At 42.1% G+C, this 25,189-nt stretch overlaps 1 protein-coding gene across 3 annotated transcripts in view; it reads right to left on the reverse strand.

Annotated features, from left to right (window-relative positions):
- Window positions 1-25,189, reverse strand: part of IFT88 (intraflagellar transport 88) — a 497,265-nt gene that overhangs the window by 276,329 nt on the left and 195,747 nt on the right. For all 3 annotated transcript variants that reach the window (XM_069202281.1, XM_069202279.1, XM_069202280.1), the window contains exons 16-17: window positions 8,267-8,353; window positions 4,569-4,755 (exon numbers count right to left, since the gene is read on the reverse strand). In XM_069202281.1, the coding sequence (XP_069058382.1) occupies window positions 4,569-4,755; window positions 8,267-8,353 (274 nt within the window). The remainder of the gene's footprint in view (window positions 1-4,568; window positions 4,756-8,266; window positions 8,354-25,189) is intronic.

Below are 25,189 nucleotides of genomic sequence, written 5' to 3' on the forward strand. Positions count from 1 at the left end.
TGATGCCCTCAATCTCAGCAGGCCAGAGGGCAGACCTGGAGAACCCTGTGACGCTCAAGGAGGTCAGTGAAGCTCTCACTAACCTGAATGCAGGAAAGACGCTGAGGCCTGACTGTTTCCTTGTTAAATATTATCACAGATTTCGTGATACACTGTCTTCTTCACATCTATAGAGAGGCCACTGCACTGGAATGGTTCCCCCCAGAGCTACACCTATCCACCATAGTACGCATTCACAAGTAGGCAGACAACCTGGAAGATGCTTCTCTTACAGACCCATATCACTTACCAACACAGAAATGAAAATTTTCCAAAGACCTTGTCTGATAATGTTTCCAGATAATCCCCTACCTAGAACACCCAGATCTGGGGAAAGGTGCAGTGCCCGAGATTTATAAATCAATAATTCTTAATGCTCAGTCAAATTCCTGGCCTTAAAACACAAGTGGGAGGGGTAGATAGGTACACTAGACGAAGCTGAATGAAGAGACGTGCGAATGGCTACTCGCACCCTGGCCATTTATCGCGGCTGACAATACTGCTTACATACTACGTATTACACACCACACCAGCCCGCAGTATTTAATCACCAGACAGCTTCTGGTGATTAGCATTGAATGCAGACTTCTTCCACATGGTCTAGTCCTGTTCTGCAGTACTAAAGCACTGGAGGTCCATTGAGGCGGTGCTGCAGAGGTACTACGGACTCCCTTTGTTCTGACCCCTAGAATTACATTACTAGGTATCTTAAAGGAAATGGGGGGCCTACGCTCCCACCCAGACTATTGGAATAAAGAGCTGCCAAGGACTGGTGTGCCAAGATGGACAAGCCAATCTAAAGAGCCAGAAGCTGTTCGCGTAAACAGGCGAAGATATGGGGACAATGGTGGGGGTACTCCGGAATAGTCAATGTCTTGGGAAACGTATGCGTCTTATTTTATACGTACTGTAGGAGAATTGATATGTGGTGTAACACCACAAGGGTACCATTGGGTTATGACAGTGCTGTTTTGTTTTTGTACTGGAAAATCAAAAAAGATGGTTAGTAAAAAAAATAGAAACGGCAATTTACTACTCTCTATTTATTCCCTGCAGTATAAGAAGAAACTCTTACACTGACCTCCGCCTGATGACATATTGGGGGCCCTATCACTCAGATGCCATCAGTAGGTCAAGAAGGACAACATGGATATTGTGTGACAACAAATTCGTATGTTTGTTTCTCTATACCAGGACCTCAAAAAATATATAGAAAGGTCCATGGAGGTTTCATGAGTAGAGGAAGAATTTTTCTTCTTAACTGTGTAGCTGTCTGTTGAGAGTGGCACCTATGCTCACATAAAATATAAATACATTTTACTTTGAGATTATAGGAAGCTTTGCAAATGGTGGTGTGGTGCAGGAATCCAGATAGCTATTTTGCCTGGGTATGTTTCAACTCCCCAACCATTTTACAGTAATAACAACAGCCAAAGAGTATTTTGGGTTCAGAATCTAAGCAATCCAACTCCTAGTCTATTAGTAAATGGGCCACCAAAAGAAAAGAAAAGAGGCAACACTCAGCAGGTTGAGCACACATGGGAGTCAGAGTTGAATTGCCATGGTCCGCTAGACACACCTTTTCATTCACTAGATCTACACAAGGAATGTAAAAGCAAAGGTACTATCCCAACACACATGCAGGTACAGGGTCACAAATCATATCTGTCTGTCCCTTTAATCGGTTAGAAGTGGTTCCCTATTGATCAAGTCCATGATGGAAGGAAGGAAAACATGGATGCTTCTCTTGCTGGTGGTCCAATAGCCAGTAGCACCAAAAAAGAAGAATGCTTATTTGATCTTATGCTTAATACACTGCGACCAATTAGCATATTACCAATACCTTTAACATGTAAACAGAGTAAGCAACCCTATTTTCTGGCATCACAGCCTGTTGTGGATTACTCTATGAATTCAAACTATCCAAGAAAGCAACATAATGTTTTTCTCTGTGGCAGCAAAGTCCTATGATGGAGACTTCCTTTGGAAAAAGCAAAAACTCTTGAACGGAGGACAAATGTGAAAGGGACTAGTACCCTGTTTTAATAGGAAATGAGGTACAAAAGAAGCCAAGCTCCACTTCACCAGTGATAAAGTAGGAGCGTACTGTAGGAAAGCCAGGACTGTACTTAGAAAGTTACCCTGTAAAGTACCTTGCCAGTCTAATAGACAGCTCTGTTTATCTTTCTTGACCAAGTACATAGTAGTGCAGTCATCGTAACCACAGTCTATCTTCCCTTCTCTTAACACCTATGTATTTGCGTTTGAGCAGAACTGGACTGTGAGGTAACATGCCTAGTCGTGTGATGCTTGAGGTAGGCGCAGTGATACAAGGCCATTTTCAGAGATATAAAATTAACCTAATTAATCCAGGTAGCCACCAGTATAAACTAGCCAATATCCAAAGGGTGGAGGCTGATATACTGTCTAGTGACATTAACAAAAACTGACAATTCTGAGGTTCTGTAACCTGTTGCGGAGGATGCTAGGTTATTTTTCAGTAACAAACAAACAATTCAGAAGAAATAACTTGTTAGGTATGCCTGGAAAAAATTTACTCATCTGTAACAATCCTTTTGCAGCCTGTAGTAATATGCTTTTCATTCTCCTACCTATCTAGTGGTGGGTTTAGAACCTTACAAGTTTGTTTTGTTTGAAGAAAGGGCTTCTTCAAAGAAAATCAACTTGTAGTGTTCCTAATCCTGTACAAGATGGCACTAGTGTGCAAAGTATGTGCTCTACAGCAGCACCTGCTGCCAACTTATGGTTATACGACCTGCTGTTTTCTCTTCCAGAAGCACCACTGACACCGCAGTGGAATGCAAATACATTTTTTTATGTATGGTCAGCAGAAATTGATGGAAGAGGGTGTTAGTTCTGCCTGGTATTGATTCTCCTGAAACATGAGGTAATGTGGCTGATACCATGATCCCACCTTATCCAAATCTGCTTCCAGTAGAACAATTTGGAAATGAGTGCCTCCTTTGAAAAGGTCTCAGTAACTGTGTCCATTGCTTCAGAGTCAATATTAAAAGAATTCAGTACAGTGTTCAGAGAGAGGTCAGAAGTCAAAAGATTCAGATCGCCTAAATAGGTTACACAGGCTTTTTTAAGATCAGGTACAAGGTACTTTGAGCTGCAGAGGACCTATCCCTTGAACAACAACTGTACTGTTATTAGATGGCAAATGTTGACAACTCATAGAAGGTGAATAGACAATACAAAAACAAATGGTGCACAAGGACTCCCGTTAAGCAGGATTGAAGGACACCATAAAGCACCAAATAGCAGCTTTGTAAGAAAAAGAAAGGTGAGAGGCCTTGCACACATTAAGCTCTCACTCTCAGTACTGGCTGCGCAAGCTTAGCGCTTTCTCCTAACTCTGAGAAGCAGGTTACTGTTCTGCCACATGATGATGAGAGGGAATAAAGGAGAGGGCATGTATGTTAAGTATACTTATTTAGAGTTGGGTGGAGCAGGAGCACTGCCATATGTGTAAACACAGCACTTTCACTTTGATTGGAGCTGGAGCACTGCCATAAACCAGTAGTGGTCCTGCTCCACCAAACTTGCAGTTCTTCTGCTCTGTTCAGAGTTGGTGAAGTGCTGTGTTTACACCACCAGCATAAATCCTTAAACTGGCAACCTGCCTGCCACCAGGTCACAGTGGTGCTCACCAGGCCCTCTTTAGATCACGAAAACCATTGTACTTTCCTCACACAGGACTACCGTGTGAAGCATGCCATTCTAAGGTGGGGAAAACGCACAACAACACTACTTGCACGTTAAGGCCATTTGTTTTTTAAAAGCAAACTCCCACTTTAGGAGTTTGGTTTTAGAAAACAAAAAACTTTGCTGAGCGAGTGCATCAAACATGGAGACCACTCAGAAAACGATCAGTCCTTGCAAAGAGCCATCGCATCAGTGACTCAACTGAATGCAGATATCCTTGCCTACCTGACAGAGTCCTACAACAGGGGTGTAATACCATAGCCTCCATGTCCTAGTGAGCCTGTGGGCTGCCGCCTAGATTCTAAATGAACCCCCTTAAAAGACACCCCAACTGAGAACTACAGCATGAAAGAGGGAATGAGTCACTTGTTCAAGAGAAGTAACAGTTAAACTCAGGATTGTGTCATGTTGCAGTTGTTATACTGAAAATAAATTTGTGTTTAATTCATGAATATAATCTGTAAGGCACAGTAATCCGCTGGCTGTAACACAAAACCTTCTAGAGAAAAAGGTCTCATCAGAATTAAAAGAATACATGTTCTCTTTCTGCAGGCAAGAAAGAAGGAAATAATAGTGATTGGGAGAAGATTGCTTTGAAAGCGAAATACATAGGGGTTCAAATATCATCAGTAGCCGAGAATGAAATAAACAGATTAAATACAAGTATGATCTTAAATCGCTTAAAGGAAACATTGAAAAAAGATTATGTGTAGCACAGACAAATGTTTCGCTTTGAAAATCTGTCTAGATAGATTAACATCAATCACCCAGTTTCTTCTAAACAGAACACTGCTTACCAAGATTATAAAGAGCCTCTGTGCAGGATGAGTCATTCCTGAGCGCTTCTTTGTAAAACTCTGCTGCTTTCTCATAGTCCCCAGTTATAAACAATGAATTCCCTTTGTTAGTGAGTGCGTATGGATTATACCGGTCTGCGGCCACGGCTAAATCTGCATACATATCCGATTGTAAGGCTTCATTCTCCTATAAAAGGGAGAAATACAGAATGCCTCAGTAATAAAAAAAAAGGTTTTTTGACCCAAGGTGTTCCTGGACAGCCTAGTAATAAAATCATCGCATAATTAATGTTGATCACAGTTGTAAGTCCGGCATTAGCCGAGTTCTTTTGATTTTACTAAAATTATACATCATATACTTCTAGGGGCTTTCAGCCAGCCCTCTTCATCCATTGGTCTGTTGTTGTGTTGTTCACATTTTTCTTCCACCCATTACAATACACAGAATGGGGCGTTGGGTCAGCCCACTTCAGACACGGCTACCCTCAATACGAGTGACAGCTTTCTGTTCTTTCACAAAAAGCACATCCAGGCCAAATAAAATCTTTCTGTCAGTGTTTACTTTTTTTATTGGTGACGGGCTTGCAGCTCCTTAAAATTAAAGTTTTACAAAAACCATGACAAAACAATAGAAACTGACAAAGTCGCTGGCAGCCAGTGTTGGACCTAGTGGAATTGCTAATGCTTGTTAGCCTTCTTATGTTTATATGTGTAGCGGAGAAAAAGCCTACTTGATTAATACAAATATAGTACTGTAGTCTATTACTAATCTCAGTTGCTTCATCTTCAAACAGATTACATTTCTTGGAAGATGCAACTCCCCTTTACATTTAATAATATAAAATAAAAGTTGTTTTAATCAAAATTAGTCAAAGTAATCACCTAAAGAGATTTTTATTTAAAAAAAGTAACCACTCAGATGCTTATTTAGAGTTTGGCTGACAGGGTACTCTGCCACTCACCAGCCACATAGATACCAGCTTCAGTACAGGAAATACTTTGTGAGTTTTGTTGATTCCTACTGGGAAGCTCTGAGATATTATGGCATCAACAGAATTCCAAACAAACCTAGGGGTGTCGACAAAGTGCTGGAACTGAGACATTCTGAGTTCAAATATATTAATAACTTAGAATACCATCATCTGAAAGGATTCAATCAGGATGAGAAATTCTCCATTCCTTTGTAAATGGAAAGCAGATTGCACTATATTTAATCCTCAAGTCTGATCTCAACAGTCTGGTTGTTTTATCATTGTTTTTAGTCTTTTCCTTAAGAATAATTCCCCTGCTACATGAAGATGAAAAGAACTTGAAAAATTGTGATTAATTGACTCATTTCAAATCAATAGATTAGAATGATGGTGAACATGAAATGGATGCACTAAACATATGTGATGATTTTACCCACGTGGGTTTTATACCGTTAGGGTTGTGATTAAGAATTATTTGATTATTTTGTGATCATGGATTTTTATGTGACCATCCACTGGGAAGAATTTACAGATTTGTAAAATTTGGTCATGGCATTGTATAAAATGATGACACTCTGAATTATTCAACACCAGAGTAATAACACCAGTATAATAACCAGAATGCATTAGGGAGCTATTACAAAATAAGAAGGATATGCTACAGTTTGTTTTCTAAAACAGTCTTTTTCCACTTTTCTCACCATACCCTTAAATAGTCTATTCTAGGTCAATTTTCCCACCATGACCAAGGCCTAATATGGCTAAAATGCTTTAGAGTAGTATGCACGTCCTGAATCTGTAATAAACACCAGAAATATTAACACATCTGGGAGTGGTCTGTCATTTTGTTTCAATGTATAAATTAGTTTGGAATATATATCTCTATATCCATGTTCAGGCACTGGGGGGCATCTCCCTCAGGTGAGCTACCATTGTGCTGCAGGGGAACACCAAATATTTGTTTCTCCAAAGAAAAATGACGCACTGCTGTAAGCTGCTGAATTTTTAGAACCTTTATACTCCTATATATATATGTATAGAGGGGTCCTGATGACATTATAATTCACATGGCTGAAGGCAGAGTGGTTTGCAAATGTCAGCAGAATCCTGAGATGTTAACATAGGACCATATTACACGTTACCCAATATGTATATTTATAATATTCATGTTTATTTTGTGGTAGTTATATTGAAATAGCTGTTTTATTTATATTTCACCTAACAAAGAGCGCTGATTGCAGTTAAAATATTTAGATTTACCCTTCATGAATAAATTGCTGACAAAACAATGCACAATGCTAAGACCCACAGGATATATGCAATTATTGTGCCTGTACATAATTATAGATTTACTGTATTTGACACATATTCTGCTGCATTATGTCCAAAACTTGCAGATTTCACAAATAATTGTTTCTAGCTTAAATGGATGAAAATAACATGTGTCATATAACTAAGGAAGCTTTGACGCATAACTTGTTCCTTCATGCCACATACGCCTAGTAGGGCAGACAATGTTAAAGCTCTGCACAGTGGTTTGGGGGTCAGGGGCTGTCACAGGAGAATGCAACAAAATTCCCATGCTTCACATTTCACTATGAAATATGGGGGTTTTTAACCCCTGCATTTTGTGCAATAAAAGTGCCCAAATATATACGCACATAATTAGAGCTTGATAATAAGTCATTCCCATTAGTAAACACATATTCTGTAAACAGCCAACACTAGCTTGATCCACTGGAGGAAATGCAGTCTCTTCTGCAAAGGTTAGTCGACTCCCCAACTAATCAACTGGAATCTTCACCATAAATGGACTAGCCCAGAACATTGGTGACGGCCCCTCCTGTGGGGATCACTATGGCAGCTTTCTAGTACCTTTTTAGTACCATTTTAGCTTTTTAGTACCTTTCTTCATATCTAAAGTCCTTCACTAGGATACCAGAGGATACACATTTGTGATGGTCCAGATATCTAAAAACAAAGACAGCATTGGTGGTCTGACCGGAAACAATAAGTGGCCAGCTGTAATAATGTATTACCTGAGCGAGGCCAGCCTTTAATTAGAAGGGAGAGGAACATGGTTTATGCAAAATATTTTTTTACTGCACTGGACATGGCTCAAGACTAACACACGTAGAAGAATCTTAAATCATAATCAAGACTCACAAATGTTTAAGGGCATTAAATCATAATACAGACTTGCACAAGTGGCCAGGAAAGGTGCGATTAAGATGCAGATGATTAATAAGATTAATGACATTAATTCAAGTACAAACTATCGCACTTTCAAGCATCTTCTGTCTTTATTTAGGTCATAGTATATCAAAAGAAGTTTTGAGGCTTGAACAACTGCTGATAAAAAGAAAACTAAAACTCCAATATGCTTCCTTTTTATAATAAAAGTGAAACTCCACGTACAGGTATGCTACTTGCAGCACTCAAATGTGGACTACAAATGATTCATGAATTTAGTGTCATGTACATGTTCCTTCATTGGGCCTAATGAAGGAGGGTTTCAAATTTGTACTCTAACACCTTAGAAAACTTCAAAATCAAATACTTTTTACTATTAAGTCCTAAGTCCCGGCACTATTTCTTTATGGTTACCTCAGCACAGTGAAGGATATAATTAGATCTGTTGTGAACAGTGCAAACGTCATTCTAAACACACAAACTGCACGGCACCAGCCCAGTGATCACAGCATGAAAAGCATACAAGTCACTTACCAAGAAATAAAGGAAGGAAAGGTTTGTTGCAGCTGCGCTTTTAACTCGGCTGTCTTTTTTCTCAAACATTTTTAAAGTGTCAACTGCCTAAAGGAAAAATATAAAGGCAAGGGGTTTATATTGAACACATTTATTGACCAAAACAGGCATTAAGCAGAAGGGATCTTGGTGAAATACAAATATCGCAGAGTTGAACTTTACCATCTGTTTCACATTATTACCAATTACTCAGAGGAACTAGGGGATGTCTGGTGTCCGCATCCTCAAAACACTAGCTGCTATTTCTCTCCACTTGTTTTAGACACAATTTGGAGATATCCGAGGCAAAATTAAAATTGCAGCCTACCTCTCTTGAGGTGTAATAATCTCCTGATTAAGAGAATGTGGGCCAGAGCTGACACTGCCCCCGCCGCTGTTTTACTGGTCCTATACTGGGAGATGTCAATGAAAGGTGTATTGCTTGAGACCCGCCAAAGCGAAGGGAGGAGACACAATGTTAACTGCATTTGACCAGATGCTTACATTCGACCAACATGCCCATGGAGTGCTGTTCAAACTCTGCTCGTGGTGTGAAAAAGTATGTTCCACTAAGCTGTAACTCCTCATGTAACTGTACGATCCATTAAAGTGGCATTTCTTTGTGTAAACCCTCTTTGAAAGCATTCCAGATTTTCAAGCAAACTAACAAAAAATGGTAGTTAAAAAGTTTGTCTTCCCACTTTGATTTACACTTCGACTGTACAATTTACTGTTCAAGCATAACTAGTGAGAGAACCGTGGGCCAGATGTACGAAGCACTGTTTGCAAAATATTGGTTGCAATTTGCGATCAGTGTTTTTGTGTCCAGTGTGCTATGTTGTGAATGGACCTATGTACTAGTGTGTCGCAATTCAAACTACCTCATGCATATTAACGAGGTAGGTCATAAATTGTGACAAGACACTGAACTGCAGCCATCACAAGGATGGTGGCCTGCTGAGGTCAGCAGATCACGATATCGCACAATGCTTTTAAATAGAGCATATTTCTCTAAATGCAACCCATTTTTAGTGCTTTGTAAACATGCACACTGACATCCATGGTGTGTACTGGCAGATGTCGAGAACAGGCACACCACAAGCCAAAGTAATGGTAGCAGCCTTGGTCCTCGTGGAATGAGACCTCTGTCCTGCTCAAGGCTGCTTCTTGGCCAATGTATAGCAGATCTTAATGCAGAGGAGTATCCACCATGAAAATATTTTTTTCTGCACTGAGCTAGTTCCCACCACAAGCCCCAAGCAGTCAGTAATGTCAAAGCCAGCCCTACTGTCATATTTAGCTGAATCTAAGCTCTCTTTATGAATTCAGCCAAAGAGGCCCAAAACTCCTCCAGTATTGCTGGCAAGAAGTCACTGGCCATATCCCAAAGGGTATGTCTATACCGACCTAAGAGGCAGACTACTGTGACTGAGCTTAACACCAAGCTGACGGAAGAGAACTTCCTCTTTTCGAATCTCTCAATTCATTTCTACTCCCTGAGTGAAGGGGTTGTAGGGATCATATTAGGGTTGTCTTTGATGGGGATAGCTTGGACAACCAAATTCTCAGAAGCTGGGTGCTGAGTAAGAAAGCATGGGTCGCCCGGTGTCAGTCGGTGGCACCTGGCCACCAGACTATTCACCAGTAAACAAGAGAAAGGCTTCACCCAAGTACCCATAATGGTGTCAGTCACTGCTTCATTAAATTGAATCAAGGTCCCAGATTAGGATGGCTCAAGGTGTGAAACTTCAATGAGGGGATTTATTTATTTTGAGTTCATCTGAAGGCAGCTGTAGGTCCAGGACTTAACTGCACATCTAATCACAAAAGCAAATGGTGCACTCTCCTCTGTTGTGGATCAAATGGATGCAACCACCCCTGTATCAGAGACACTATCCAGCCCACTGGCCTCCTGTATATGTTTCATTGTCATGATCATATGGGGGTGAATCATCGCAATCAGTCCCATCATCACCACCATCATTATCAGGTTGATCAGAATATAAGCCAGAGATACTCAAAGTACCGCCTGGGGGCCGCATAGCTTTGCAAGCAGCCCCCTGGTCAAAAGTAGAACTGGGCTGCTGCTTAATCGACTCATCACTAACATCAAAAAGAAGTTAGATAAACAGGCAAGCGTTTATTTGAAGCTTAATGGAGTTAAAGAAAAAAAGTAAGCCTGGTGTCCTTCACCGCATAACTTTAAGAACACTTTCATTTTTACAGACATCTTGAAGCAAAAGTATGCACATATGATAAAGTATCTTTAACATTCAAAAAGTGTCTTGTATTAACATCCCGAACCATTTCACTTTAGTTCATAAGTTTATCAGTGCAAAGAGTACTTTTTTTTATTTATTAATAGTGATAGTTTTTAAATATGGATTTAGAAACAATTCATTCTTCCCCCAACAATGACAACAATGCCAATAAAGAAGTAAGAGGCAAGTGATTTGTTATGTGCACTCTTTGGGTGGCTAGGTTACTATTACACATGAAAAACAGTTTATTAAATTAAACACAGGATAAGATTTTTACAGCGCACATCCTTAAGTCATATATTCCAATGCTCATTTATATGTGAAAGAAGAAAAGAGAGGGCAAGTGAAAGTAAACACTTGGCTGGGATCACATAATTTGGTTACGTGGGGAAGCTGGGCTTAATCCCCAGTTTTCTGGTTTCAAATTGTGCAATTCATCCACCAGATGTATGTTTGCAATTCCCCTACATCCACTGGACTGCCATTCCCCCAACCCCGACTGCCACTGTGCTGGCATCAGTGTGGCCCTCGGTCACATCACAGACCAACCTTTTTGGCCCCTGGGAAAATGTTTGGGAGTACCCATGATCTAAGTCAAAAAGGTCATGAAGCAACCACATCAGGAACAAGTCTGCATCCTCTATTTAAAGTGGGACTCATACTAGGTCTGTGACTTCTTTTTGTGTTTGGTGACATGCAGCTTCACTTCACAGTCCTGGATTACCTTAAGGTGCATGAGGGCACATTCTTTGCATGAGTTATGTCTTGAGTCCAAACACCATAGGCACACCTTGTGCGAGTCCATCACCAACATCTGTTCCCAGAAGGCAGAGCATGGTTTGACCATGTAGTTGTGGTGGGGACAGCATTTCCTTGCAAACTGGGAAAAAAGGTTTGGAAGGAATTCATCAACCGACGAAAGGGGAACGGAGCTCCACATCCATGTTTAAGGGCATGAAAAAAAGAAACTGACGTCTGCGCCTATGGGTGGTGCCTAGATGTGGCTCTGAGCCATCACGTCAGCATGACACCACCTGGTGGCTCACAGGAGCACAGATCCAGACTAGTGCCTGGGATGAGGAATCTGCTGTTAGGAATTTCCAACAGGAAGCAAATTTGTCAGTTTTACGTGCTTACTCCTTTCAATGTACAATTTAAGGAATGTGTACCATTGCAAATGAATGCAGAGATCTTTCAGCTGCGGTGGTAGTATTTTGAAAGAAAGTCTTCAATAGCACTGATTTGTTAAAGTGGAAGTTCAATGGAACATTAGGAGTAGATGTGGAACTGGTTCACAGTCTTTCTATTCCTCTGACACCTATGAAAGTATTATTTAATGGTAAAGACTGCTAACTAATAAAGAGAGTACCAACAGCAACACCACCTACAAGGAAACATATTTGCAACCTGCTCCATGATTGGGCTCAAATTACATTTTCATAAATTGACATGGGACTGTATAAACTATCCATTTGGCTGGAGGTTGGTGTACTGGTTGAAGAACCCTACCCAAGTCCACTACAAGTTCCTTGACAACCCTATATCAGAAGAGAAACAGCGTGTCAGTGGTACACAAGAATCTAAAGATAAATGACAGATGAACTCTCACAGACCTATACTGGAGTCCTGATTTGGACAGATGTAAGGTAAGTTACATGCAAGTTGCCAGATAAGATAATGTCTGATATGGCTGTGACAATATCAACTACAGGTCTTACGTTGAGCATGAGGCATAAAACCTACTTCATTTGGCCGTTGTGAATAATGTTCTTGCCTAGTGAAGAATTTGATGACATGGTGCTGCCTAAGTGGGCGAGTAGGAGGTTTTCAAGAGAGATGCTGTCAAGCTCACAGGTGGTTTGTGATGAAAGATCGGACCACTACATCTGGTAGTGTGTCCAAAGAGGAATGTAGGGAACTTATGTAGTTTCCCAGACTCCACACTGGCCACCCTTAGTGGCATCCTACAAGCTGTAGCATGTCTCATCAAGGGTCTTAAGAAATATGATCACATCACCCCCTTCCTGATTGAAATGCATTGGCGGCTCTTGCTAGCCTGTACCATCTTCAAAACCAGCTGCGACATTTACAGAGCTATTATGATCAGCACCCTCCCTTATCTTACAAACAAGCTCACCATTTTGTGTGGATCTCAGCACATACGGGTTAAGACCGCAGAGTAAGAAGTATTAAAAAGAAAAAACAGGACAGCAAGCTTTTTCCCTTTATGCACAGAGGATCTTCAACAACATCCCCATACCCAATTTAAAATCAGGATTTCCTAAACAGTTCTCCAATTTAGGAAAGAGTTGAAGACTCACTTCTTTAAAGAACAGAACACTACATCACAATGAATTAATCTTCCACAACCCAGTTTTCTCTCTTTTTACTTGTTGACTTTATGCTTGTTTTTGGCTATGCACAGTGCTCTGATGCCTTTTGGCTAGTTTCCCACTACAGAAGTAATATATACATACATAGTTCCCTTTTTTGCAGGCTGATGGTCCTTGAGATGAGGGGAATTAATGGAAAATGTGAGTAAATATTCCATACTTGTTTATTGGAACTGATTCCCCTGATGGACCTGGTTTGTCAACACCTGATGGCCTACAATTAGCATTTCCCATTGCACTCTGTGGGAAAGAGATCCAATTCTGGATTGTCCCAGTGTTGGAACACCTTTATTAGTTGTGTCTGATCCTTCTCTGACTCATGCCACTTTCCTGTCAATCCTCTGAGACTATCAGCCCAATTCTTCTGTATGTGCGAAGATCTCTGACAGAACAGAGCGGTTTGTTTCTTGTTACTTGTTGACCTAGAACACTGAGCTGTCTATGTCAACATTTTCTGTCTCATCAATACCAGCAAACCTTGAAATCTTGGAAAATATGCTTACAGGTCCCTCCAAATTGCCTCCTGAATTGTGCACTGTCCTCATGTCAATAGTTCCTTGATACATGTGCTTAAACCTTCTGTTGTTATGACAAACTGAGTGGCTTTCACGTGAAACTGGAAGACTAAGGAGAAGTTGAGTCTCTGGAAGCACCACACAATTGGTCACCTTCAGAAATTCAACTGTTTGAAATAGAGGATTTGTTCATGTTGCTCAGTAAAATCCTTATGCACTGGCCTCATGAGGCAGAATGGTGTTAATGTGGATGTAGAATGACATTATCACCAGAAGAAACTTATATGGTCTAACTGAGCTAGGAGATATCCATTGGGAATGTTGCAAAGTTGACTGAATTTTCAGCATAAGTTTTTGGATAGGAAAGCTTTCCAAAGGAATAGTTCTTCTAGGAATAGGAGAATATAAGGGTCCAAAGAGGATTCCTCCTCATTAAATGTCAACTCCAATCATTCAATCCTTTCTTTATTTGAATGTCAAAAGAGAGTCATAAAAGATAACATACAAAATGTATACACACTACTACAAATTTTGTAAAATACATAAAAGAGACAATGAATATTAAACAATCTTTCAACCTAAAAATCCAGGTTTTTACGATAAGACACAGCTGATTTAAGAAAACTGCCCAACCTAAAACATACATCAGCACTGGGTAACAATTGTAGAAACTGTAGGGCAACCTTGCATTGCTTAAAATTTTGCATCCTTAAAAAAGGTAATAAATATCTTATTCTAAAAATTGTTACAAACTTGAAAAATAGTGTAAAGTGTAGTAAAGATTGAGGAGATATTATCACAGTTGCATTTGTTCCCTTCCAGATTACCAAAATATCACATGGGAAACATAATATACCACAAATACTAACTGCTCTGAATCTCAGCAACAGGACTGTGTCCCAATTATTACAGACATGACAGATATGGTTCTGGGTCCGAGTTAGTTTTTAAGACAATATAATTCATAACTAAGGGTTTACACAATTCCAGGCTTTCCCTTAGTGCACAACATCTGTCCATAAATAAACGTTTCACAGAATGTTTGGCATTTTTTACATACATACATTGGGTTTTCAAATAAGGAAGATTTTCCCAGAACAGTAAAGTTCTGCCTAACATATTCATGGCATAGAATGCTCGAGCTCCGATCACATTGAACACAATAATGAATTTTGTTTTGACTAAAAGAGGCCCAGGGGTTGGTCTATACAGAAAGCCAGAGGAGAAGAGGCCCTATCACAATATTGAAAAGGTAGGGCAAGGCCAATTCCTCATGACAGAAGTAATGAGGGGTTGATTGAGGAAGTGAGAGGTGACGTCTATAAAAGCAATTCTCTTCCAGTTGCAATGCCTGGTAATCTACAGAACCCCATACTCCGCTACTGTAACTGTACTGTAACTAGCTGTAGGCACCAATTGCTTAGAATATATTTCAAGAAGCAAAGACACTGTGTTGCCTTCCACTGCCTTACAAACATTAAAAAGTAAGCATACTGTAGGAAAGTGCCCCTTTTGGCATGGTGACCCCCCCACACTTTTTGCCTGATACTGATGTTGAATTGACAGAGTGTGCTGGGATCCTGCTAACCAGGCCCCAGCACCAGTGCTCATTCCCGAAAATTGTATAATTGTTCCCACAATTGGCACATCCCTGGCACACAGTTAAGTCCCTTTTAAAGGGTACCCATGGTTCCAAGGGCCCTGTGGCAAGGGAAGGCTTCTAAGAGTAGCAGCTTATCTTATGCCACCCTGAAGACCCCTCACCAAGCACATGTACACTGCCATTGCAACTTGTGTGTGTTGGTGGGGAGAAAAAGACAACGTCGACATGGCACCCCTCTCAGCAGACTGCCATGCCCACATACCACTGCCTATGGCATAGGTAGGTCACCCCTCTAGCAGGCCTTACAGTCCTAAGGCAGGATGCACTATACCACAGGTGAGGGCATAGCTGCAGGAGCAATATGCCCCTACAGTGTCTAAGTCCATTCTTAGACATTGTAAGTGAAGTGTGGTCATACTGAGTACATGGGCTGGGAGTCTGAACTCCATGATCGCTTAACTAAAGTCTGAGAAGTTTGGTATCAAACATCCCAGCACAATAAACCCACACTGATGCCAGTGTTGCATTTATTAAAAAATGCACCCAGGAGGCATCTTAGAGATGCCCCCTGAATTTTAGCCAAACTTCTAGTGCAGGACTAACCGGTCCGTGCATGCCTGCCACTTCCAGACAAGTTTCTGACTACATGGGGTGACAGCCTTTGTGCTCTCTGTGGCCAGAAACAAAGCCTGCACTGGGTGGAGGTGCTTCACGCCTCCCCCCTGCATGAACTGTATCACCTGGCAGTGAGCCATAAAGGCTCAGGCCTCTTGTTATAGTGCCCCAGGGCACTCCATCTAGTGGAGATATCCGCCCCTGGATGAAGCCCCACTTTTGGCAGCAAGTCCAGCAGGAAAATTAGGAAAAACAAGGAGGAGTGACCACTCTAGCTAGGACCACCCCTAAGGTGTCCAGAGCTGAAGTGACCCCCTCCCTGCAGAATCCTCCACCTTGGTTTGGAGGACAGGGACCAATAGGGTTCCACAGACAGAGGACACCAGAAGGGCGTTGTCACAATTAGGGACAGTTGCCATTGCCTACTGCCCTCTGACTCCTGTAACGCCCCTAAATCCACGATTTAAGGGCTCCTTTGAATGTAGCTTGTCAGATTCCTGGCAACCTCAAGAAGGTAAGAAGAAGGATTGCTAAGCTGCCTCCTGCAGAGAAAACTGACTTGGCCCAAGCCCTACCGGCCTGTCTACAGCTTCTGAAGCCCCTGTTACAAAAAGGCGACACATCTTGCAGGACCAGCAACCTCTTAAAAACCTCAAGAGGACTTCCTTCCCACCAGAGGGCCAAGATACCCCAAGGACAGGGCCCTGTCCACAAAGAAAATCCAGCAAAGGACTCCAGAACTGCCCCGGATCCGCGAGTCCTTCCCACTCTGCACCCGACGCCCACAGTCCATGTCCAGGAGGCCCATCGGTCCAAAGCAGGTCCCCAGGTGATTCCGACCTTGTGTCCACCCTGGGTTGACCCCTCCTGGCCAACACAACACCTGAAGCCTAAATCAGGAGGACCCCCTGACTGAGAGAGAACCGGCTGAACATTTCCGATGCCAAAAGGTACCACTGCACCCGCAGCCACCTGGCCTTGGGGAGCCCGACCTCTGGTGCAGCAATGTTCGGCAAGTGGCACTCCTCTTCGTTCAGCCAGTGGTTTCACTAAACTGACCTCATGGGCCCAGCCTGCAGTCTAATTGTGACCCCCGGGGTCACCCTATTCAAAAGCATTGGGAGCCCGACGCTGAGTTTGCACCCGGCCACCCCTGTGCTGCTGAGGGTGTGTGCTCAGTGCTGACCTGTGGCCCCCCGGTGCTCACTTAAACCCCCCAAGTCTTCCCTCCGATCCAATTCTGAGTGCCCCCAGTCTCCATAGGAGCCCATTTCAAATCTTGTAGCAACTTTGACCTCTGCACCCAGCCGGCCCCATGTTGCTAGTGGTGTGTATTTGGGGTTAACTTGAACCCCAAACTATGGACATCCTAAACCCTGGAGACTGGAACTATAGGTCATGTACTTACCTCGAAGCAGTACTAACTTTTCTTCCCCCCTAGAACTGTGTTTGAAAATTGCAGTGTCGACAGATTATTTCTATTTACTTGAAAACCGTTTAACTTGCCGAATTGAAACAATGTGGTGTTGATACATATGCTTGCTACTTACTTGCAAATGTACTTACCTGCAAACTAAATCTTGCGGTTCTAGAAATAAAGTAACAAAATATATTTTTGCTATATAAAAACCTTGGCCTGGAGTCAGTCATTGAGTGTTTGCTTCATTTATTGACTGAGTGTGTACAACAAATGCTTTGCAATTCCCTCCGATAAGCCTAACTGCTCTACCACACTGCCACAAAAGAGAGCATTAGCATTATCTACTTTGGCCTCTGTTAATCCTCTGGTGAATCCCTGGGCTCTGTACACACTATATCTCAGTTTAATATAGTATATACAGAGCCAGCTTCCGACACATACTATTTGTTTAAACTTGGTGTTTCTATACCGTATGTTTTCTTCCCAAAATCCATTCTAGTCTAAGACAAGACCTACATATGGAAATCTGGGCACACTTTCTAAACTATTCCCACTGACACAGAGAGTATGTAGCAGATAATGCTTGAGACCTCAAGCCATGATGTGAGATTTACTAAAGTTGTTTGAAATCTGTCATAAATTTTGAAAAAGCACATGCCAACCAAAGTAACCCATTTGGAGTTCAGGCAAGAAGCACAGCGTCATTGGCATTAAAGCACAGATATTGGGACAGAACTAGTGTGGGAGACATCTTGAGTTACAGTGCTCCATAAATCGTTAAGTTTAATAATATATAGAGTGAATAGCAGTGGAGCTAGCAAACAATTTCGCCTTACGCCTCAGTGCAAAATAAAAAGATCAGAAGGTTCTCAGCTGGAACCAAATTTGACCCGCGTGGTCAGATATTGATGCAGATATGCCAAAAAATGCACAATAGTAGGATCAATGTCCAACTCCAATAAAATAACCCACAGTTTAGCACGATTCATTTTTTCAAAAGCAGAAGACAGGGCCATGCTGGCAAAGTACAATGGACTCCTTTTATCTATAATATATTTTCCAACTATCAAATCAAGAGTGAGGCAGTGTTCCATTGTACCTAGCCTTTCTCTGAATCCATGGAATCAATTAAGAAGGTAGGTCTATAGGATTTGGGATTAGTACAACTAACTTTTTAAAAACCATAACAAAGATGGAACTTTACCAGGAAGAAGGAAGATAATAGACATCCATTAACGCTAGAATAATTCATACATTGGTGAGCAAAGGTGCCCATAAATCTATCCAGTTAATTCGAAATGAGCCTCTCGATAATGTTAATATTATAAAATAGGTCAGCAGGGGCAGTGCAATCAGGAATTCTACATTACATATTGCTAAAATGTGCCACCCAGTGGTCACCCAGTAATATGACTCCTCATTAAGGAGGGCATTGTCTTTTGTACTCTAAATCACTGACCACTCTCCAAAACTCTTTTGGTTCTTAAGAGGCTGCAACAGCTAAACTGCCGCAGTTTTCCTTTTGGATTTCCCTCTTTCTTTTGTACAGAGACTATAGAGTGCCGAACCCTGCGCAATTACGGTAGGATTTCTAGGTAAAATGTAGTCACAGCTTTCCTTAAGTTCCTGCTGGCATGGGAACAAGAGCTGTCAAACCAACGGGTAACAAGGTGAGTAGACCTGCACATACGTTAAAGCAGGGTCTATGTTTTAAATTACAAACATCTTTACATTGCCCACATAAACACCTCATCAAGGGATATCCGGATAAATATACCATGAAAATAACTACATTTGATTATATGAAACAATCTAGATGTTTAGTAGGTTTGGGCAGGTGCCAAGCTAACCTAAGCCTGTTGTGCTGGGGGCAATGGTAGCACACCAGCACAACCGGGCCTTTCACAAAATCCAAACGTAGAGAAAAAGTAACTATCAGAGGATGTGATCGCTAAAACTTTAAACCAGTATGCCACACTTAACCAAATAGTCTAACAGAGCACGGGTTACAAACAAATAATCAATAGTAGAGGCGCACCCTCTACCATGAATCCTAGGCATTCTGGGCTTGGTGTGATAATCAAACTCAGGGATGGTCATGACATCACGGGCCAAGAGATAGTGGCCTACTTCAACACCTCTGCGACCAGAGAAGTCAAATGTAGAAAATGTATCAAAATGAGAGGAGTAAAAGCCACATTTGTTGCTTGGAATATTGCATCCTAAAAGTGAGGAATTCTGAATGGTAATATGTTTGTCAAATGTCTAAATAAGGATAGAAAATTCTTATTAGTGAAATGGGAAAAGTCATTATTATAAAAAATTATAATAAAAACCTGAAACTGTGAACCAATCAGGTGTAGTACTTGAATCTCACAACTGTTGAAATTCAGGGAAACTACCTTTGGTTTGCTCCCTAGCTTAACCCAAATGGATAAACCTCCTTTAGGGTGCCCAGAAATAAAGGAAGTTGCTGGGATTCATAGTATACACAAGCAGGGAAGCAGCCCAAGTTTCTCCTATAATTACAAAGTCAGATTGATCAAGCAGTCACCCATTCTTTCTGAGACAACAGACTTTGAATCCATGCAATATTCCAATACGAAAAGCTAAAATCAGAACAATTCCCCAAGGATTCAATAACTATTATATTTCCCTGCATTTCCACATCCTGCTAATTTTTAATAGAGGAACATTTCTTGCCAGACAAGATATATGGATCTATGAATGTAATTCTAGAACTAGTATCACCTACAATAAAAGCCTCCACTGAGGAAACTTCATGAGCGCCGCAATTGTGCATAGGCTTAATTTCACGTTGATCTGGAAGTCAATAACATCCACCCACACCTTCCAAAGGCGCAAAACCATCAGTAAGAGACAACCCAGCATAATCAGACACAGGAAGTGTTCAATTTGGTCTGGAGGTAGGTGCAAATACTGTATCGGCAATAAAAGGGGATAGGGTGGGGGGAGGGTTTATAAAAAAATATCCAAGTGGACGGGGAAATATTTGGGGGCTCCCAAAGAAGGAAAAGCTGGGTCGGTTAGCAGACTGCGTACTAAACTTGGATCCTTAAATTTCACAACAATACAATCACCAAAGAATTCTCTGGGGGATAATCCAATTGAATCAACCCTTCTGGCCATAATGATGTGGTTATTTAGCATGGTGCGAAAACCCATAAGTTTGCCTAACCAGTGGAACACCTTATGAATCAGCTGATCGGTTGACTCTTGCTGAATTAGTTTACGTTTGGGGACATTGGCTAGGATTAAACCATAGTGGCAAACTGAAGGAGGAAAATTCAATATAACCTGACCCTGTGAACCTAGCTTATTCTGGGAATACCGCTGAGGAGGGACAACTCGACCATTACTAGTGGTACCCTTAGGGATAATAGAAAGAGGCGGATTAGGCAGAATAGGCACAGGGGGAGAAGGGATTAAGGTTATTGAAGAACCAGGCAACAACTGAGAGGATGAATCTGAAGAAAAGGGATTACCTTCTTCCGTGTGCCTGAGTGCACACCAGACCTGCTAACCCTAGTAAAAAGAGGACCAGCTGTGGGTTCAGCTTTGGAGTCAATGGTAGGTTTGTACAAAGTGAACTTAGACAAACCTGATTCAATTATATCTAAACAATCTGAAAAAAAGGCTTAATATGTGTTTTTAAAATTGATTTAAATCTAATACACAGATCATCTAAAAGGGTTGAAACATTCGCACTGACCAAACTGTCCTGCTTGATACTTACAAATTTACAACACCCATTTCCCTCCTTTTTTCTTTTTGACTGGGGGTTTGAATGGGCAAAGGAGTATTGTTGTGATAGGCACAACGACTGCACAGGTTCTCCAACTGAGCAGGTGAACAAATATGCCAAGGTTCGCAGAAGTACAGTTTGTTGTGCACAAAAAGACAAACTGGCCCCTTCTATAGATAACCTTCTTTCTGTTAGAGCCATCTCTTTTGTAATTACCCCCACTGCTCGCTCCAAAAAAGAGTCAATAGTTGTAACAGTACATATAGGATCAGTGCTATGTACAGTCTTTTTCTTTCCCATATTAACAAGGGGATTGAGCCTCTAATATAACAGAAACAAAAGGGGTTGGCCCGGCCTCTTAAAGGCAATGACTTGCAAAGACGGGCCCGCTCTTGGCCCGGCCATTGCCCGGGCACGCACTTAGGAGTGTCCTGCACAGCGGGAGACAGTCTGGCACTGTAAAGCACGTTAAAGATGCCGCCTCGCCTCCTCCCAAGCAGGCAAAGAGATCTCCTGGGACTTGAAGTCCATTTAGCAGCTGGCAGTAGTGGATTGGCATCTCACTCTGTGGGAGACAGTCCAGCGCTATATAGGTGTTAAATATGCCGTCCCTCTTTCTCCACCAGCAGGCATAGAGGTCTCCTGGGACTTGTAGTCCTTTTAGCAGGCAGCAGCAATAGATTGGCATCCCCAGATGCAGACTTTTCTAAAAATCCAAAACACTTGCTATGGCTTGCCTTTGGTCATCAATCATTAAAGTAGACAAAGATTTTCAAACCTTCTATAGGTGCAGTACACTCTATTAATATTTGGGTGCAGATTTTAAGCAGTCAGGACTTTGAATTGATAACTGAAACCGGAGGGCCACCACAAACCTGTGGTGCTTAGGATATAAAGGGATATGCAACTGGTAGCTTGCAAACCTAATTATGTAATACATTTTCCTTCCTTGATCAACCTGAAGATTTCAAAAGGTCACCAGGAAAAAAACCATCATTTTTTAAGGTATTTGTGTCATATTTTATATCTGCACCTGTTGAACAATTCTCCAAATTGATTTTTGACAAGAAAAAATCTGGATTAAAAACCCCTGCTTTATTCGGATTTGGAAAAAAACTGCTGGGACCATTTCAAGAGCATGCAGTAGATTTAGGAATAGAGAAGATAGAGATGCCTAACAGTAACCGTGGGTGCTGAAGTGGTGGGGATGCAGAGATGGCGGTGATTGTAGACCTGTAGACACCCAACCTAGAAGTCTTTTGAATTAGTGGGAAACCTGGTGTAAAAGTCTTCCATCATGTTTTGCAAATCCCTGTTTAGGTCAACAGGTATCTGGAGTGTTATGGGTGCCTGGCAGTTATTTCAGTCATAATGATGGTAGTCAATCCTTAAGTAGGAGCTTTCTAAAGCCATCATTGAACATCTACCTCCTAGAGGCAAGAGTGACCTGAGACTCTAGCCTCCCTTTGCTCTTGGTTGACTGAGGTAATCGTGACCATCATCATCATCATCTTCATTCTTGACACATAATTGGCTGGGGATATATGCAGAGTTGTAGGTCCTTTATCTTTAGTCTTATTCTTGACCCTTGGAACAAAAAGCATTGCCAGTGGCATTGTTGACAATTATTTGGTGAAGTATGTCCTGGTAGCATAAGGGAAGGGGAGCAGTGGCCCCAGCATGCAATTAGGGAGTGGTTGCTGTCATCTGTTTCTTGTCTGTCTGAGATACTTCTTTTGTGTGATTTGGGGGGGGGTGCCTACAAGGACAGTGTAGGCAGATAGGCCTTTCAAAAGTGAGGCATAACAGGAATAACTGCCATTCAAAGTGGCAAAAAAGGCTGATAAAGTGGAAAATGCTAATGGCGTAAAAGTAGTTTTGTATGTAGATGAGGCAGCAGCTGTCATTAAGTCTGGCCCTGATGGAGGTGTGATTGTTGCTGGTGACAGCCTCAAAGATGATGAAATTGAAGCTAACAATCCTACAGGCAGATTCGTCCACGATGAGGATGGGGCTGAAAACGTACTTGTACAGAGCATGGCCATCGAAGTTTGTTTAAGCAGGAATTCCGATGCTTGGTCTTTGAAATCAGATGACTTCTCTGCCTTTTTAAAGGCCTTGAAGGGAGTACCACAGTTTAAAGGCAGGCAACCTATTGAGTCACCTTACTTTTAGAAGCGTCCAAATTAGAGCACTTTTTTGGTTGCAGAGGGAAATGGAGCTGGAGAATGTTTCACTGTGTGAGCACTGGTCCTCATTCTCGCCTCATTAAAGGGAGTAACAGTTATGAAAACATCCATCTTAGTGAGTATGCCAAAGGGACCAAATACATATGTCAGAAGGGGGTTATTTGGCAAAATCTGCACAAATATAAAGGTAAATTAATGTGATGCTTTGATGGCATTCCTAGATAGCACATGCTCCACCAAAATGGTCTGTCTGTGCTACTAAATTACCTAAAAGAACCAATATACTAGCAAGTTGCTTTAGAACAATTTCTTTAAAAAGTCACTTTGTCTTGCAACTTCTATGTCTCTTAGTTCAATCTCTCTACATTATACTTCTCTCTGTCACCTTAACTCTACCATCTACCATACTTGCCTCACCCCCTGATCTCCTGTATCTGTACCTTGCTTTCTCAACTTTCCCCTACACTTTCAAAAACACTCTTCCTCATATTAAAACTACCCTGCTCGCTATTCTTCTCTCCCCTGCATTGGCCCTGTACCTCTTGTAAGAAGTTGGAGTATTAGTTGAAGAGAGTGATAACCCACATCAAATAATGTTTGTTAGAACCTATGACAGTGGTTTGTGATCTTGCAAAATGAACGGGCAATGTGCTATCTATATGCCTCCCACCTCTATGGGTACAACAGCTAACCCTGCCTCTCCATGGATTTGGCAGATATTTGGAATGAATCAGATGGCCTCAGTCTGATTCATAGTAGGTGGACTTTCCTGTTTGGGTATTAGTGCATTTCATCACGAAACCTCCTCACTTGAATGGTCATTCAGAAAAGGATATGAATGGGTCTCAGAGGAAAATAGTGGGAATACTAGGTGTGAAAAACGAGTTTCTATCTATCTCCCAAATCTTTCCAAACATAGGGCGTCATTCTAACATTGGCGGTAAAACCTGCTTACCGCCGTGCAGAAGACCGCCAACACACCGCCGCGGCTGCAGAATTCCGCCACAGCTATTACGACCCACAGCTCGGAAACCGCCAAAATTTTGACACCCACACAAGTCCGCCACACCAAAGGTCAGTGATAAACTGGCGAGAACGAAACCTCCACCGTCACGCCAACAGGAATACACCCACACTATCACAACCCACGAATCCATGCGGCGGTCTTTCAACCACGGTAAACCATTGGCGGTACACACCGCCGCGCTCAAAATACACACACTCTTACAAAACACTACCACATTGGACAATTCGAAATACACACACTTGATACACATACACACACCACTCCCACACACCCACACCACTATAAAACACCCACCCACATCACCCATAAACCCTTACTACCTAAAATATTGACAAAGGCCAGGGAGACAGCACAGCAAAGACAACACCACCATACAGAGGCACACAACACCATCACACATACACATCCATGCACAAAACACCACACACCCCTAAACATCACCCCACACATCACAACACACACCACCTCCCACATCACATACACCACCCCATGGCACCGCAAAGACACCCCAGGTTTTCTGAGGAGGAGCTCAGGGTCATGGTGGAGGAAATCATCCGGGTAGAGCCACAGCTATTCGGATCACAGGTGCAGCACACCACCATAGCTAGCAAGATGGAGCTATGGCGCAGAATCGTGGACAGGGTCAACGCAATGGGACAGCACCCAAGAACACATGATGACATCAGGAAGAGGTGGAACGACCTACGGGGGAAGGTGCGTTCCGTGGTCTCAAGACACCACATCGCGGTTCAGAGGACTGGCGGCGGACCCCCACCTTCTCCCCCACAACTAACAACATGGGAGAAGCAGGTCTTGGCTATACTGCATCCTGAGGGCCTCGCAGGAGTAGCAGGAGGAATGGACTCTGGTAAGTCAAATCTTAATTATTACACCCCCACCCTACCTGCATGCTAACACATACCCCCACCCTTACCCTCACCCCCATCACCCCAACTCCTCAAATATGTCCCACTATCACAAACCACACATCCCAACACCAAGCCCTGCATGCAACACCAATGCATGGACACCCATCACCAATGCATGTCCACTGCACATACCCACACACAGCCCTAAACAATTAGCACACAAGGTCCTACACAGGAATGCAACCAC

Source organism: Pleurodeles waltl, chromosome 8 (genome assembly GCF_031143425.1).
Source record: "Pleurodeles waltl isolate 20211129_DDA chromosome 8, aPleWal1.hap1.20221129, whole genome shotgun sequence".
NCBI lineage: Eukaryota > Metazoa > Chordata > Amphibia > Caudata > Salamandridae > Pleurodeles > Pleurodeles waltl.